Below are 17765 nucleotides of genomic sequence, written 5' to 3' on the forward strand. Positions count from 1 at the left end.
CACTTAAATGGAAGTGAATAACACCTGAGGTTCTGAGGCAGGGGTGGGCCAAGCCTGTAGACCACATGCGGTTCCCAGGGACACTTTCATGGACACCCCTCAGTGAGAAAATATAGAAATGATCCAACCAGGACGACCCCAAATATGGTGAGAATGCTCCTAGGACCCCCAAAGCACCACAAAAAAAAAGGGGGATTTCTTTTGCAGGAACAGGTGTGGTATAGGATGTGGCTTTCAAGGTCTCCTGTGGGGTGAATGTGGCATTCTGCTAAAAATCCTGCCAAACGAATATAATCAGTTCAATTTATTAGCTGTTCCATTTAAGTTTCCTGGGTATCTCACATTTTATTTGGCTGTGATATGACCCAAAATAATTATTAAGATATGGTTTCAGCAAGTACTTAAATAGAGGTATCCCCCCCCCCCCTTCATATTTTTCATTTCTGAACTAACATAAACACATCTGGAAGCTTTTCAAACATAAAACCTAAAAAGTGATATCTAAGTGTGTTGGCCTTAGATTACATATCACTTAAGCTAGTGTTTTGTTTTTTGTTTTTTCACTTCAGATAAATGATTGTATTTTCTTTAATCCAACTAAATTTGCTTAAGAGTCAGTACATTTCTGAAAGTGGTTCATGATTTCACTTACTCTTTAAAAAACAAAAAATCTCCACATTTGCAATTTACAAGTTTTGTACTAACCTTATTCAGAAACTCGTTAAAATAGAGAATCTTGATTTAAGTGTATATAATTCCAGTGACCTTCACAATGACTACAACACTATATCTAAATACCCAAGCATACTGGTTAGTTCACCTTTAGTGTAGCCACCTCTCCACAAAGGTAAATATTGACATTGAAATACAACACCTTCTGAGCTCTGTGGGTGCAGCATTATTCCGAATGAAGCAGAGAGTGTTTGAGGACTGGGACATCCATAGGGAGACCAAGGTGCTTGTTTATAAAGCTATTGTCCTCCCAACCCTGTTTTATGCCTGCGAATCGTGGACTATCTACAGACGTCACATCTAACTCCTGGAATGATTCCATCAGTGTTACCTCCAAAATATCCTGCAGAATAGGGACAGAATAGGGATTCTGTTAGTGTACCGTCCACCTCGCTGCACTACAGTCTCCCTACCTGAGCTAGCGGGGGTAGTCTCGAGCCTGGCGTTGGAGTCTCAATGGCTTCTCGTGCTGGGAGACTTCAATATCCACGCTGAGGCGACCCTCACAGCAGCACCTCAGGACTTCATGTCTGCCATGGCAACCATGGGGCTGTCCCAACAAATATCTGGCCCCACCCACTGTGCTGGACATACATTGGACTTGGTTTTCTGCCAGGGATGGCAGCAAGGTGGCGGTGTGGAGGAGTTGACCATCTCTCCGTTGCCATGGACCGACCACTTCCTGGTCAGATTTAGGCTCACTGCGCCCCCCCAACCTCTGCAAAGGTGGAGGACCCATTAAGTTGGTCCGCCCCAGGAGGCTTATGGATCCGAATGGATTCCTGACGGCTCTTGGGGATTTTCCCGCCACCTCGGTAGGTGACCCTGTCGAGGCCTTGGTAGCTCTCTGGAATGGAGAGATGGCCAGGGCAATTGACACGATCGCTCCGGAACGTCCCCTCTCAAGTAGCCGAGCTAAACCAGCTCCTTGGTTTACTGAGGAGCTGGCAGTGATGAAGCGAAGGAAGAGGGAACTAGAGAGCGTGTGGCGTTCGGATCCGAGCGAGTCAAATCGAACATGGTTTGTGTCCTTTCTAAGGGCATATGCCGCGGCAATAAAAGCCGCAAAGAAAACTTTTTTGCGGCTACTATTGTGTCTGCAAGGAACCGTCCGGCGGAGTTGTTCCGGATTGTCAGAGGTCTTTTAACTCCCGCCATCTCAGGCGGGAGCCCTGACAATTCAGCCATGCGCTGCGAAGCATTTGCTCGGTTCTTTGCAGACAAAGTCGCTTTGATCCGTTCTGGTCTGGACACCACGTTAAATGCAGTCTCTGAGGATGTGACACGAGCACCTGCTTGTCCTATTTTGATGGATTCTTTTCAATTTGTGAAGCCCGAGGATGTGGACAAGATACTTGGAGGAATGAGGCCCACTACGTCCATCCTAGACCCCTGCCCATCCTGGCTTCTGAAGGAGGCCAGAGGGGGATTGGCTGAGTGGGTAACGGTGGTGGTTAACGCCTCCCTTCGGGAAGGCGAAATTCCAGCGAGCTTAAAACAAGCTATTATAAAACCGCTGTTGGAAAAACCATCACTGGACCCCACTAAATTTGACAACTTTCGGCCTGTTTCCAATCTCCCCTTTTTGGGCAAAGTCATGGAAAGCGTGGTGGCCTCACAACTCCAGGTATTCTTGAGAGACACGGATTATCTGGATTCGGCACAGTCTGGTTTCAGACCGGGACATGGAACTGAGACGGTCTTGGTCGCCTTAGTGGATGATCTGCGCCGGGAGCTAGACAGGGGGAGTGTGTCCCTGTTGGTGCTCCTGGACCTCTCAGCGGCCTTCGATACCGTCGACCATGGTATCCTTCTGGGGCATCTTGCGGAAATGGGCCTCGGGGGCACTGTTCTGCAGTGGCTCCGGTCATTTCTGGAGGGCCGCACCCAGAAGGTGTTATTGGGGGACACCTGTTCAACGCCACAGCCTTTGACTTGTGGGGTTCCACAGGGCTCTATACTGTCCCCCGTGCTGTTTAATATCTACATGAAGCCGCTGGGTGAGATCATCCGGAGTTTCGGGGTGCGGTGTCATCTGTACGCAGATGATGTCCAACTCTGTCACTCCTTCCCACCTGCTACTAAGGAGGCTGTCGAGGTCCTGAACCAGTGCCTGGCCGCTGTAATGGTCTGGATGAGGGCAAACAAATTGAAATTAAATCCAGACAAGACAGAGGTACTCCTGGTCAGTCGCAAGGCCGAACAGGGTATAGGGTTACAGCCTGTGCTGGATGGGGTCGCACTCCCCTTGAAGGCGCAGGTTCGCAGCTTGGGTGTGATCCTGGATTCATCGTTGAGCCTGGATCCCCAGGTTTCAGCGGTGACCAGGGGAGCATTTGCACAGCTCAGGCTCGTGAGCCAGCTGTGCCCGTACCTCGGGAAGTCTGACTTGGCCACGGTAGTACACGCTCTGGTCACATCCCGCCTCGACTACTGCAACGCTCTCTACGTGGGGCTGCCCTTGAAGATGGCCCGGAAGCTTCACCTAGTCCAGCACGCGGCAGCCATGTTACTAACAGGAGCGGGACACAGGGAGCACACAACGCCCTTGTTGTCCCAGCTCCACTGGCTGCCGATCTGCTACCGGGCCCAATTCAAGGTGCTGGTGTTGGCCTACAAAGCCCTAAACGGTTCCGGCCCAAAATACCTGTCTGACCGCATCTCGGCCTACAAGCCCACGAGGACTTTGAGATCGTCTGGGGAGGCCCTTCTCTCGATCCCGCCTGCCTCACAGGCACGCCTGGCGGGGACGAGGGATAGGGCCTTCTCGGTGGTGCCCCCCCGGCTGTGGAACACCCTCCCTGTAGACATCAGACAGGCGCCCTCCCTTATGACATTCCGCAAGAGACTAAAGACGTGGTTGTTTGAGAAGGCGTTTGACTAAGTGCTACAACAATTGGCAATGATGATTGGAACGGAATATGGATAACGAGATTGGATTGTGATTCTATGATGAGACGTCGCGAATGATTTAGTGTAATTGTATTATTGATAGTGATGTTGTTATTGTTGTTTGTGATATTGCCTTTATTGTAAATTGTTTTTATATGTTGTACACCGCCGTGAGTCGCCCTAGGGCTGAGAACGACGGTCTACAAGCGCAGTAAATAAATAAATAAATAAATAAATAAATAAATAAATCTCTTGGGAAAACAGGTGGAAAAATGTCAGCATGCTGGAAGAAGCAAAGACCACCAGCACTGTTGCAATGCTCCTACACCATCAACTCCACTGGACCGGCCACGTTATTCAAATGCTCGATCACCATCTCCCAAAGCAGTTACTATACTCCCAACTCAATAACAGAAAATGGAATGTTGGGGGACAGGAAAAGAGATTTAAAGATGGGCTTAAAGCTAACCTTAAAAACTGTGAGATAGACACTGAGAACTGGGAAGCTCTGGCCCTTGAGCACTCTAGCTGGAAGTCAGCTGTGACACAGTGCTGCAGAATTTGAAGAGGCATGAATGGAGGCCAAAAGGGAGAAACGTGCCAAGAGGAAGCTGGGTCAAGCCAAACCTGACTAGGACTGCCTTCCACCTGGAAACTGATGCCCTCAATGTAGAAGAACATGCGGGTGAAGAACAGGGCTCCATAGTCACCTATGTACCCACTGCCAAGACACTGCACTTGTAAGGTCATCATATTCGGACAATGAGAGGTTGCCTAAGTTAAGTGATTAATAGCCTCTGTTTAAAAAACTGGAAAGAAAGAAAAAAGACCAACATTCAAAATATAATTTTTGTATTTTGGCACAGAAGATGTAATGCACCTTACAATAGAGACATAACCAAAGCAGAACTGCTATAAATTATAAAGTCAATACAAAAAAGTGGGTAAGTGGGAAGAGAACAGTTAATTGTAATGAGGAAAAATCAATTTATTATCATTTCAAAACACATATCTCATATTTTAGTGAGGCTTTTTGGTCATATTCCAAGGACCACAATTTACTTGACATCACATAGGAGGGCCACACCTCTCAAGATCCAGTGATCTGGTGATACAGTTGTCCTCAGGTAGATTGCTGTAATGTAGGTCAAATCTGTTCTCCTTGGCTTCTTGTAAATAGGACAAACATAGAGTTTAGGGTCTCTGGGACTGGTTGTATTAATTGCAAATATATGCACAACAGGGAGCAATGTGAAAAGAATCTTCGCTGTCGACTCGGTGAGCTTATTATTACGTCTATCCCATCCAGCTCCATCCAAGTATAATCCATAAATATATACCCCTTCCTGTGTGGAAAGAATGGATGTTTATTATGCATAGAAAAATGTCTACTTTGAAATTACAACATGGCTTGTTTGACTTAGACAAGTCAATATAAGTTAGAGTATAATCAGCAAAGCTTGAAACAATAAAGAAATTTTGTCTATAAAATTTCTGAAACAGCATAAGTTGTAATGAAAAATATTCATATATTGAATTCATCAAAAAGTACAATAATTAATTTTCAAGAGACCTCTACCTTGAGAAACAGAATGAGACAGAAAAAGAGAAAGAGAGAGAGATCTAGAGATGATAGAATAAGTACATAGTAGCTGAATAATGGGTCAACCCAAAACCTTCTTTAGCCCACAGTTAGGTTTGCATGGTTCCCAACCATTGCCTAACTAAGAGAACTACAGAAGTAAGTGATATATCAAGAAAAATACATTAATGTGGTTTTAAGATGCTGTTCTCTGGAAGAGCATCTTATAGGACATAGAATAATGTGAATTATATGTGCAATAGAAGAACCCCATTGAGTCTTCTTCGTTGCAGCAATAAAACCTCCTTTATCATCCCTTCTCTACCTTTGATGCAGGTGATGGGGGTGGATTTTGAATGTGTATACATGGGGATATTCGGATATTTATTCTACTATTAAAATTATATGTTTTAGTCCGTTCTTCATTATTCATTGCATTAGCATCTTTAAAGTATCCAGAATGAATGAATGAAATCTTTAAGTAGCACTACCATTAATGCCATATGTGATTAGCTACAAAAATATTTCCAAGCTTCTTGAAGATGGTAGTTACTATTTTAGTTACAACTTTGATAATTTTTTCCTGTTTCTCAAATGTAATTATAATTGTTACTTTCGAAAATACACTTCTGAATACTATATGCATCAGCAACCTAACTCTCCCAACTGATTAGGAGACTGAACAGGAGTGCCTCTGGTGTTACTATAAGAAGGCATGAGGCAGTGTTTAGTGAGGACATACAACCTGTAACTAAAATGTAACTAAATCTGTAGAATTTTATATATTTAAATGGAATGAAATAATCTCTTAGGAATTTACATCTGTATCATATTTTATTTATTTATTTACTATATTTATATTCCACCTTTCTCACCCCAGAAGGGAATCAAGGTGGCCTTACAACAGGCAGCAATTTGATGCCATCCATGCATGTATCAAATAAACAATTACAATTAAAACCAAACCCTTAAAACATGAATGATTAAAACATCAATTAAAATCACACCATCCAAAACAAAATCCAAAGCCATTCCATTTGTCAGTCACATTGATTAGTGGTCAGTTATTGCACTGCTCCAATTACTTGTCAAAAGCTTGGTCCCAAAGCCACATCTTAAGTTTTTTTCCTGAAGGTCCTGATTTCATTGGGGAGGGAGTACCATAGCCGAGGGGTCACCACTGAGAAGACTCTGTCTCTCATCCCCACCAGTCGCACCTGCGAAAGTGGTGGGACTGAGAGCAGGGCCTCTCCAGATGATCTTAACCTCTGAGATGGTTCATAAGAGGAAATACATTCATACAGGTAAGCTGGGCCAGAACTGTTTACTATTGAAATAAATTAATTTTAATAACTAGTTATTTGTAGTTAGCTAATTCTAAGATCTGAGTTTGTTATACATACAATGGGAGGAGCTGTGATTTCTTCTTTAACTTGTTTCAATATTTCATTATGTATAGTAACGGTATCCAGTGCCCATCCTTTGTGTGCGCGAGTCACTTCTTGCCTCATAGCAGTTAAAAACCCTGTGAAATGATTGAACAAAGCAATTTTAATACAACTTTTCCTATTATCCATCTTCAAACAGCATCCATGAAATAAAAGGCATGTCAAAATTCTCAGCAGAAAATTATTAAGATAAAATGAGAAAAAGAAAGTAACACAAAACTATAAAGTTCAGCAATGGTTGTTGAATGATTATTTAATCATAGAAGCATTGACCACCTAAGGAAAAATTGGAAATTATAATGAGATTAAATCTATGAAAAGCCACAGTACCATAGAAACTATATATTGATTAGACTATCATATGAATACTTTGAATTTCTTTGATATTTAGAGAACAACAGCCTAAACTTGTAGATGGCAAACTTTTCTTTACAGGAGTATACATCACTAAAAAGCTTTAAGAATAAGATGGTATCCATCAATTCACTATAATAAACAGAAGTGCTACTTCTATTGAATCAAACTTGCAAAACAACTCAAAGTCCATCTAGTCCTACTCTATACAGGAATTAAAATGCTGAAATGATGAGTTGTTACATTTGGCTTGCATTTCCCTGAGCTATACTCTGTCATACATTTTAGCACTCCTTAATATATATGTATAAAAGCTTTTTTGGGGAGGGGAAGGAAGGTTGCCTAGAAGGCATAGAAAATGTGTGATTTCATATTCAGTTTCCAAGAAAATTTGCTTTTATTATTTTATAAAATGCACACATTTCCATTTACTAGTAACAATATAACGTTGCATGCAAATGCTCATGTAAAAAAGCTAAACTGTTATCTGAAGGTAGACCAAATGCCAATAGGCAATTCATTCATCCTGATTTCCATCCATTTTGGAGAAGGGCAAATTGCAGCTTTCCAGATGTTGGACTGAAGATCCCACCAGCCAGAGACAATAGTGAGGAATGTTGAGAGCAGCAGGCCAACAACATCTGGAGAACCCACCCAAATCTGGAAAAAAAAACCCACTTCCCATTATTTGCCAGGTTGAACGATATATTCTATTGATTTTTAAAAAAAGAAACAATGGAAATTGTGTCATGGAAATATTTGCAATACAGAGAGAATTATATCTAGGTTTATTTTATTTATCGTATCAGAAGTGAACTGAGGGTACAGTTCTAATGTATTTAAAAACACAAACAAAATTTAAAAACTTGGCATTATACTAAATGTCCTTTGGCCAGTAGCTGGCCTCTTGGAGTGCCTCTGGTGTTACTATGAGAAGGTCCTCCACTGTGCATGTGACAGGGCTCAGGCTGCATTGTAATAGGTAGTCTGTGGTTTCCTCTTCTCCACACTCACATGTTGTGGACTCCACTTTGTGGCCCCATTTCTTAAGGTTGGCTTAAGTCGCCTAGTCTTCTCTGTGCCCAGCGAGGAGTCTCTCATCTGGTATCAGCCATGGGTTGAGGTTCCAGGTTTAGCCTGTCACTTTTGGACTCTTGCTTGCTGAGGTGTTCCTGTGACTTGCAGCATGTATATCCAGATACAATGTTTGGATGGACTGACAGACAGAATGACAGGTCCTAAGGGCCATCACACTAATCTGGATAATGGTTGATTGCCTTCAAGTCATTTCTGTTTCCCCGTGATCCTCAGGTGAGCCCCTCACTCAGTTTTCCTGGCTAGTTTTGCTCAGAGAGGTTTTTTCTCAGGCTGAAGTAGTGTGATTTGCCTAAGGTTACCCTGTGGTTTTCCATATCTGAGTCGTGGTTGGACCCTGATCTCTAGAGCTATAGCCCAGTGCTCAAACTGCCACACCACACTGGCCCTCTAATCTGGATAACAGACATTAAAAATAAACTACCCCTTTTAATTTAATTAAAGCCATGTGGGATTGCTTCAAAGATCATCTAGTCCAAGCTAATATAGGAATCCACTAGCAAAGTATCCCGCAAAGGGGTTATCTAACTTCTGTTTAAAAATCTCAGATAAAAGAGAGACCAGCATATTCTAAGATAGTTTATGCATTGTCAAACAACTTTTACTGCCAGGTAAGATTTGTCTACACAATTTCTTCCCCAGGAACGGTGAACGAGTACCATAATTTACATACATTGTGTCATAAATATGTATTTTTGTTATAGAATTGAAAAAGATCACCTGTGTATATTTGATTCATGGGCCCTACATTACTTTAAAGCAACTAGATCTTGAATTATCTTGGAAGTTAAGCAGGATCAGTCCAGGTTAGTCCTTAGATGGGAGACCATTAACAAATGAGATGCTGTAGGTTATATTTCAGAGGAAGTAACTGGCAAACAGGTCTGGGCATTGCTTGCCTAAGAAAACCATATGAAATTCATGGAGTTGTCCGAACTTGATAGGTGACTTAAAGGCACATACAATTTGACCTTAGCCAACCTCTATAAAAGGTTAACTATAATATCATCATTCAGATTGTAGTTATAAAACAATTTATAGTTACATTGACCTTTCTAGTACATACCCTGAGGATTAAAGAATCCAGTCATCCAAAATACATTTGGCCTGCCTTCAAATATCCAGGTGCGAAACTGATTATTTCTTTCAAGAAGTTCAGTAAACCAGAATCCCAGGGTGGATGAGTCCCAAGACACACGTTTCCAAAGTTGAGGAATCCGAGCATCATACATGTTATCAAGTGCATCTCTTAAATTCTGAACAAATAAAAAAACAAAATATGGACTTGAGTTGGGGGTAAGTTAGTTTCAAAATAAATAGTTCCACGTAATAATGTGTTGGGTTACCTCACTCATAATAATAGTTCCGTCTATGGCTAGCTTGAGGTCAATGAGACTAGTTCGGACAATTTTAATAACTCTTTGCATTCGGTCAATTTCTTGGCGAAGAAAGATGTTCATAGAATTAAGATGCCCCATTTTAATCAAGCGAGCTTTCACCTGAAAATTAAATGCAAGAGAATCAGTGGGAGTGAGTGAAGCAATAAGTCATATAGAATAGCACGGACAAAACAATTCTATTTTGTACTCAGCCTTAGAAGTGCCAAGATGTTTATTTTTTGCAAAGTCCTCTCCCTTCCTGCTAAGAGTAAGACAATGTACTTTATAGGCTTGACAGCAGTGATGAGTCCTCTACCACTGATTATGGTTTGGGAACAGCATCCAAGTGGTCAGCCCCGTGTACTAGCTGGAAGTTATTAAAATACACTGACTTCAGGTTTGTTCCTGGAAAAAATAATAAAGTGCTGGTTCTGATGTATAAAGCCCTGAACAGCAGAAAACCTAAGTACTTAAAAACGTTCTTCGCTCAGAGAAACCTGGGAGGGCACTGAAATCTTCTACAGAAGTACTTCTCTGCATCCTCCATCTCATAGGTGTTTTGTAAGAACTGCAGAAATTGCTTTCTTACGTGCTATATGCAAAGTGGGCTTATTTATCATAAATATGCTTGTTAATCATGATTGCCTTCCACTGGCAGGCAAACCCATTTTATTCATACAGGTATTTGTCCTATAAAGCTCATCTGTTTTCTCTGGAGCTCTATGCTTTAAGGTGTGTTTATTTCTAAATGATATTTGCACTGGCTGCTCGCTTGATATGCCCACATTTACAGACGTTTTTAGACAATTTTATACTGTTTGCCATGTTACTTAGTAATTGCAGTTTTTACTATTGCTTTCTACCTTTCACATATTTTATGGAAAAGTGAGATAAAATTTTAATTAATAAACAAATAAAATGACCCATGTGAAGCAGGTTTGTGTGTGTCACTTGCATATAAGTTTAAGATTGATGCCCCTGAGAAAATGTTTGTACACACAGGTGACTTTTAGTGAATACAATCATCAATCCATCTAGCTGAATATTTTTAAATTGACTGTCAATGACTCTGCAACATTCCATGCAAAACAGTTTACTTCTAATATTTATTCCCTGCCACCTTCTTCGTGTAAAACATGTACCCCACTATGGAGTGCTACCCCACATTGAATCATCACTACAGAGAAATGCAATGGTGCATATGCAGGTCACAATTGTATGGTCTGTCTAGATCAGGCATGAGCAAACTTTTTTGTCTTGGTGCTACATTCCAGGCCTGGCCAAAAAGGGAAGGCTAGGAGGGAGTGGGGCCATTCACAGACTGAATGGGGTAGTCTTGCAAGGGGTAGGGCCCAGGAGAGGTTGGGGCCAGGAGGGGGCAGGCCATCCTCCCAGTATAGGGACAGGGCTGCTTGCCTCATCCTTATGCCGGGAGGAAGATGAGACACGTGGCAACTACCCCGATCCTCCTCTCCTGATCCTTGGGCTGTCCTCTTGGCATTATGCCGCCATATGCTCCAGAGATTTGGCCAAATCTAGTTAGTGGAAGAGAATGCAGTTATTCTGTTCTTATAATTCACTTAAGCTCTGTAAGAAGTTCCTTGTGGACAATAAATGTAACTATTAAATTCTGAGAAATAAATACTGCAGGTTATGTGAACTAGGGTAGAAATGTATGTGCTTCACTTAATAAATTCTTTATGGATTTTTTTTTAGAACAGAGGAATTGCAACTTTAATAACTACTATTATTTTATATCACTTCTAGACTAGATTAATTTTTCAACTTGCTTTACATTGCCCATGGCAAGCAACACAGATGTATCAATGTTTGCAGCACCTTGACTATAAAAAAGAGAGAATTATTCACCAATACACAGAGCTGTCCAAAGTTATTATAATCTTGGGATTTCCATAACCTTTGATGTGATACATGGATTCAAGGGAGCCATTCTCTTTGGTAATAGATTAGGTAATAATTTTCCTTAAGGTACGACCTTTAGATACACATCCAACCAAATTCCTTTTCTAATATCATTAAGAAACTTTATTTATCCCTTCATGCAGGTCTGCAGTTTCCCTATAGCAGAATATTTAGCCGTAAACTGAAACAGAGGACAAATTTAACTGCTATAATCTCAGCCCCCCAAAATTAGAGTTGCATTTGCCTTGTTTTGGGTGACTGATGGAACGGATAAGGAAACACAGCTTTATAGAAATCCCTGCTTCCCTGGGATCATCTGTGCAAAAAGTTTTCCAAAATTTAATTATGTCAAGTTGCATATCCCTAAGTGGTTCATATTCATGATTTCTACATATTCACCGTCTTAAGGGATATGTGGCAACTATGAAGGTCTCCTGCAACCTTTGCTTACTGGACAGTGGCTGCTCTGATTGACACAGGTTTGTTCCCCTTTTGAGCAGAAAGCAACTGGTTCATGTTCCTAGCCACCCACCCCTTATGTGATTAATCTACAGTGCAAGGAAGAATTGTGACAGGGATTCTGTTTATGACTATTGCAGAGAAAATTGCTCACAGGAGGTGGTAGAAATGTTTCTCAGCTGCATTCTATCTATCACAATGCCTGCTCACTGATAAGTGGGGATTGACAGACTCAAGCCAACAGACATTATGTAGTTACATACAGTAGTTACATAGGTAAGTAGATGATAAATAATTCCAGCTATTCTTTGTAATAAAATGGACTTAGTTCCACTGACTGGGAAAAGAAGCATCTATGAACAAGGAGCCATTAATTCCAAAAAACAATAAACACAGTGGTTTAATGAAACATTTCTTCTCTTAATGTGTTTGACTTTACATATCAGGCATGAAGATTCAGGCCAACCATAAGAATGTTGTCCCATATCTAATATTCTACTTTTTTTAAAGAGGAAAAAACACTAAAAGGCATAAAGCCATTGCTGAAACCCAGCACAAAAATCCTTGTGAGTTAGCACACAACACCTGGCAACTATGGGAGTAGCCCCCAGTTCTGCTGAAGATATTGTGAGGCACAGGAATGTTTAGTCCCCACATACTTACATTCAATATCTTTTCACAAGGTTGATTGAAAGCATTACAAAAAAAAAACCCCAAACAAACCCCAACTTAAATAAGGTTATAATGGAAACACTAAAGAACCAAATTGAGACCGAGTTGTTGTTTGAGGCAGGAAAAACTATCATGGCAATCAATCCATAAAGTAATGCAGAATAAGCATTATCTAGTGCCAGGACTTTTGAGGTATGTACTGAAAACGTTAATTTGAATTGGCCTGCATATTGATAAGGAAAATGCAAAAGACCCTACTCCTGTAATATATACCAAGTTTAGCAGATGGAATTGACCGCAATAGTTTACATGGATATCCCATGTTCCTGATCTCAAATGGCCTGGATACACAGGATGGCACCTACCATCCCCAGATATCCATCCTGCTACTATGACCCTCGCCATCGAAATTGCTGGTGGTCCTCCCTCAGCAACAGACATGACATCAGCTGAGGCACTGAAATGATGGTTGCTTCAGCATCTTGGCTGATGTCATGCTTGTCTCCAAAGGAGGACCTCCAGCCATACTGAGGCTGGGGATTGCAGTAGCAGGCCAGATAGCCAGGGAAAGGTAAGAGTGACTCACCAGTGGTGCCAAACTGGTTTTGACACCACTGACCAGTTGGGATGCCCTCCCAATCTCCACAGTTAGTTGGGAGATGGTGAACGAAAACATGTCAGGACTGATCTGGAGTTCAACTGACCCAGAGGCCTGCCACAATGAGCTAGTCTTTTCATGCCAGTATCATTTGGTCAAAATCCCATATGCTATTTTAATCACTCACTTCATGGGGTATATAATCAGGAGGCAACTTCTCAAGCATATCTTCAGCTAACCGATATACAATGGCTTCTCGAGTTTCTCCTACTCCACCTCCGCTTTCCTTTGGCTGAATATTGGTAATTGTATTCAAGACATCTGCAGCTGTATTGCTTTGATACCTAAGTGGAATTTAAAACAATGCTCACTCAGAATTTATGAGAACAATAAATTGCCAGATAAAATGCACAAACACTGAAAAGTCAAGTTCAGACCATATTATATTGGGACTAGGAAGGGCTACATTACTCAGTGACAAGAATGTGAGCATTTTCTGTATACCAAAAGCTCCTCCAACCTGACACTGCAGAAGAAGAGAGGAAAATACCCACAGATGCCATAGAAAATTTGTTTCATTTTTATTCAATAGGTCAATTCGGTGAAACATTTGTATTCCTTTCTTTTCTTAAGAGTATTTCAATTTTTTCAATGGGTTCTAGAGGCAACAGTTTATTTTTCTTCACTTTCTCTTGGGTTCTACACCAAGAGAAGCTTTTCCCTGCATGTATGAAAAAGGGCAAGAAGGGAGTGTGGAAGCTCAAAGCTGTGCTAAACCAGGGATAAACCATGGCAAGCTTAAGGTTCAAATATTATTTTCTCTGTTTCCAAATGTAAGCTTGTGGTTCTGCTTTAACTTCCATAAAACCAGGAATTGTGGAATGCAGTACTCCTAATTCATAGAGCAGTATAGAAAAAGAAAAGCTGGGAGCAGGGAAGAAACCTACATTGTTTTCTAACATTTCGAATTAGTAATCAAGATATTACTGTTTCTGCACAAACCCGACAGATTAAAGGATTCTTGAGAACAGTAACTGGCATACTGCAAATTGGCTACAAACTTTTTCAATGACTTCTATACCTTAGGGCTGCTTCTCACATTACTTTGGAAAGGCATAATATACATGAAAACAATTAAATGTCAGAAAGATGATACGTGGTGTAATAAAACACTAAATGTCAAAGCTACAATATAAGTATCTCTCCAGGAGTATATTTTCTGATATGAACATCCTCACTGAGAAAAAACTTTTGTCTTCCAAACACAATCTAAAAATTAGATTATATTCCTCTATCTGCATGTTATAAAAAGTGGGAGAAAATCGATGCATGTTAAACTTTGAAAAACAGTGGGCAAATGTCATATTTCAGAATCAAATGTTTAAACCCTATTAACAATGCAAATGAAACATCTCATACATTTTAAACAATTATGGAAATGCTAATTATGAGTATCTTGCAAATAACATGATTCATATAAAATAAAATATAATGGTGGTTAATTATATTCTACAATAGATCATGCAGTACTTGAAGCATGAAATAACATACAACCTGCTCTGTGTTTATGGGTAAAAAAGGATTCAATACAAAGAGCATTTAAAACAGAATTATTTATCAGGTAAGACTGAGGTCTATCATTAAACCATCAGGAGCCACATGAGAATTAACAAAATAACAGCCATAGTTTGCAATCTGTTTAATCAAAGTTCAGCTTGAAAAAATGTCAGGCAAAGCACTTAGAATAATAGGATGAGATCAGAAGTGCCACTGAAATTAACCTCCAGAATTTTGGAAAGCACTTCTTTGTTTATAGCCTAATCAAATTTTGAAAATTACACTTTAGAAGTTAAGAGTCTTGTGGAAGTCTTCAATTCTCTGTGCCTTGACACATTCAATTCAACTGCATTTGTCTAACCCAGATCAGCTTATATAGCATTGCAGCATCAACCTTTTAACAGTTTAGAAAAACCTTTTTAAATGCAAAGCTTAAAAAAATTATGTCTTGCAAATACAATTCCTTGTATCCTTTAGTCTTGTGAGTAACCATGCTTTCTGAGAGAGTCTAGAGATGATAAAAAAGTAATTTTTCTAAGGTATACTTAATTGTTTCAATATAACATAGTTATTCATATGTAAACCCAAAGGGAACTTCTGAAGTCCTGAAGAATTTTATGTCTGCTAGACTCACGTGATGTCTGCATTAGGATGAAGACCAAAGACTTCTGGGCTGTCCATAGCAGGGAGAGTTGAAATGTAATCATGATACTGTTCCAGAGTTTTACACACTGGGATTTTATATCCAGTGTAAAAGCAAAATGTGCTCTCAAACATTTTCTCGCTGAACCAGACCTGTACAAAGCAAAATGGAAGAAGCATGTCTATGTTTGAAATCACACAAATTAAAAATTCACAAACAACTTTATTAAGTGGTCTCTTGATTAAGAACTGTTCATTGATTGCCAATGAAGATGAAAGCAAGCAGCAATTCTATGGTGAAAAAAAAGCCAAAATATTCCATCAATGTATGTCAATTATCCAAATTCTATTATTCAAATGCACAAATCTTACTCATTATAAAGCAATTTTTAATTAGTGGAAAGGATAGGTTGGTCATTTAGATGACAATAACGCTTTAGTATATTTTGGGAGAAATTATTCCTAAACAGAAATAATTATTCTTTTGGATAAAATGGACATGAGTTAGAAATGAAAAAGGGGGAAATCACCAAAGTGGAATTCAAACAATAACTAACACATGTAGGAAAAAAGGTCCAAAAGTCTAAAGTGCAAAATGAGTTTAAGCTTGCCAGAGAGAATAAAAATGGGTTCTTTGATTATGGAGACTAGGGACCTCATCACACTGAGGTCCTGAAGTGGGTGACAGAGGGGGAATTGCCATGCAGTGTGGGGGTGGGGGCCATTGCCCCATGCCCCACATCATCCATCACACGGGGAAAAGTGTTGCCACCCGGCTTCCCCCTGTTCTTCTCAGCAAGAACACGGGAAGCCTTCCATGTTCTCTGGGAAGCATTTTAACATGCTTTCCTTACAGAGACCTGCCAGAAGTAGCCTTATGTCGTGTGAAGGGCTTCATTGGGCTCCAGCAAGGAAGTATCCTGGAAGTGTCCTAGAATGCTTCCTAAAGTTAGTGTGACGAGGTGGTAGGACTCAGAGCAATGGGCTCAAATTATAGGAAAGAAGATTCCACCTGAACATTAGGAAGAACTTCCTGACCATGAGAGTTGTTCAACAGTTTAACTCTCTGCCTTGAAGTGGTCTTTTCTTGGAGGCTTTTAAACAGAGGCTGGATAGCCATCTGTTGGGGGTGCTTTGATTGTGTTTTTCCAGCACAGCAGGGGATTGGACTAGAGAGCCAGTGTGGTCTCTTCCAACTATGATTGTGTGATTCTATAGTCTACCACACCATCAGTGCATTTTAAACAGAATTCTAAGTTTTAACTAAAAGGAGGATTTCTTTTATTTTGTTTTGTTTTGGAAGCATTGCTGGAACAATGCCAACTTGCTATTAAATTATAGACAGACACTGAAGTTAGCATATTAGTATTTTTATCAAGATTGTAGGAGAACCTGAATGCACAGTTCATATCACACACACAGGATGAACACAATCATGAATACCTTGAATGCCTAAAGGCACGTATAGAAATATTTTTACTCTACTTGAAAAAGTGCTCTTGTACTCGGACTAGTATGTCCAGATTCAGAATGAGCCTATTCAGTATTCAGAACCTTAGAAATGTGAATAATAAGCCAAAAAAGTACAGCAATTTCAGGTGTCACAACTGTATGCTGCATTAAAGAACCTAAATCTCAGTAGATTCTGATTTCATGGGGCATAATTCTGAAAACAACAATGGAAACAGTAACCTGCTCTGGTATACCTTGGGGAGGGATGGCAAGTGACTGAAATGCCCAGTTTGCCCAATCAATCTTGGCAGAAAGTAAATTAAATAAAAATAGATGAAAATTACTTTGAACATGGCAAGAAATAATGTTTAATGCATTTTATAGTTCTTCTGTCCTCTTACTGACATTACTAGACCTGAAAAACATTTGACATAAAGTCCTATTTCTAGCTGGTCAAAGAAAGAGATACAGGATAGCAGAACTGACAGGTTTCCCTGACTCACAGTGGAGGCCATCAGATTATGTGCTGTATTTTCCTCAGAGACAAGAAGGCAAGTACTATTTTTGGCAAGATCAGAGCTGACTTAAATGGCAGATTTGAGATTTTTAAAAATTACTCTGACAGTTGAATTTATTGCAAGGGGAGGGGTAAAAAGAAAAAGGAATTACGCTATGTAACACAGTTTTTGTTCCTGGGTTATAAATGTCATTTCCTAATTGGTTCTATCATAAAAACATGAAAAAAGTTTATTACACTGCAAAAACTTTGTCTTTGTGGTCTTCACAAATAGTTAAAAATGGCATATTGGTTGTTGTTTTTTCCTGCAACTGGGTGATTTTCCTAAAGCTGACTGTTTTTTTACTGGATTTTCAACATTTTTCCCCACAGGTTCATTACAGATAAAGGGAAAATAAAGAGGAAAATTGTCAAAACCCAACAGCTACAATAGAAAAGGTTGAAGCAGTAAAGGTGGAGAAAG

The 17765-nt window shown here is 40.1% G+C and overlaps 1 protein-coding gene across 1 annotated transcript in view; it reads right to left on the bottom strand.

The window, feature by feature from the left end:
* Nucleotides 1-4544: 4544 nt before the first annotated feature.
* DNAH8 (dynein axonemal heavy chain 8) overlaps nucleotides 4545-17765 on the bottom strand; it is a 158103-nt gene continuing 144882 nt past the window's right edge. Inside the window, exons 84-89 of the mRNA XM_060777916.2 lie at nucleotides 15326-15486; nucleotides 13322-13478; nucleotides 9450-9602; nucleotides 9170-9359; nucleotides 6610-6731; nucleotides 4545-4970 (exon numbers count right to left, since the gene is read on the bottom strand). Coding sequence (XP_060633899.2) covers nucleotides 4683-4970; nucleotides 6610-6731; nucleotides 9170-9359; nucleotides 9450-9602; nucleotides 13322-13478; nucleotides 15326-15486 — 1071 coding nt within the window. The 3' untranslated portion in view covers nucleotides 4545-4682. The remainder of the gene's footprint in view (nucleotides 4971-6609; nucleotides 6732-9169; nucleotides 9360-9449; nucleotides 9603-13321; nucleotides 13479-15325; nucleotides 15487-17765) is intronic.

This window comes from Anolis sagrei, chromosome 1 (assembly GCF_037176765.1).
Source record: "Anolis sagrei isolate rAnoSag1 chromosome 1, rAnoSag1.mat, whole genome shotgun sequence".
NCBI classification, from domain to species: Eukaryota; Metazoa; Chordata; class Lepidosauria; order Squamata; family Dactyloidae; genus Anolis; species Anolis sagrei.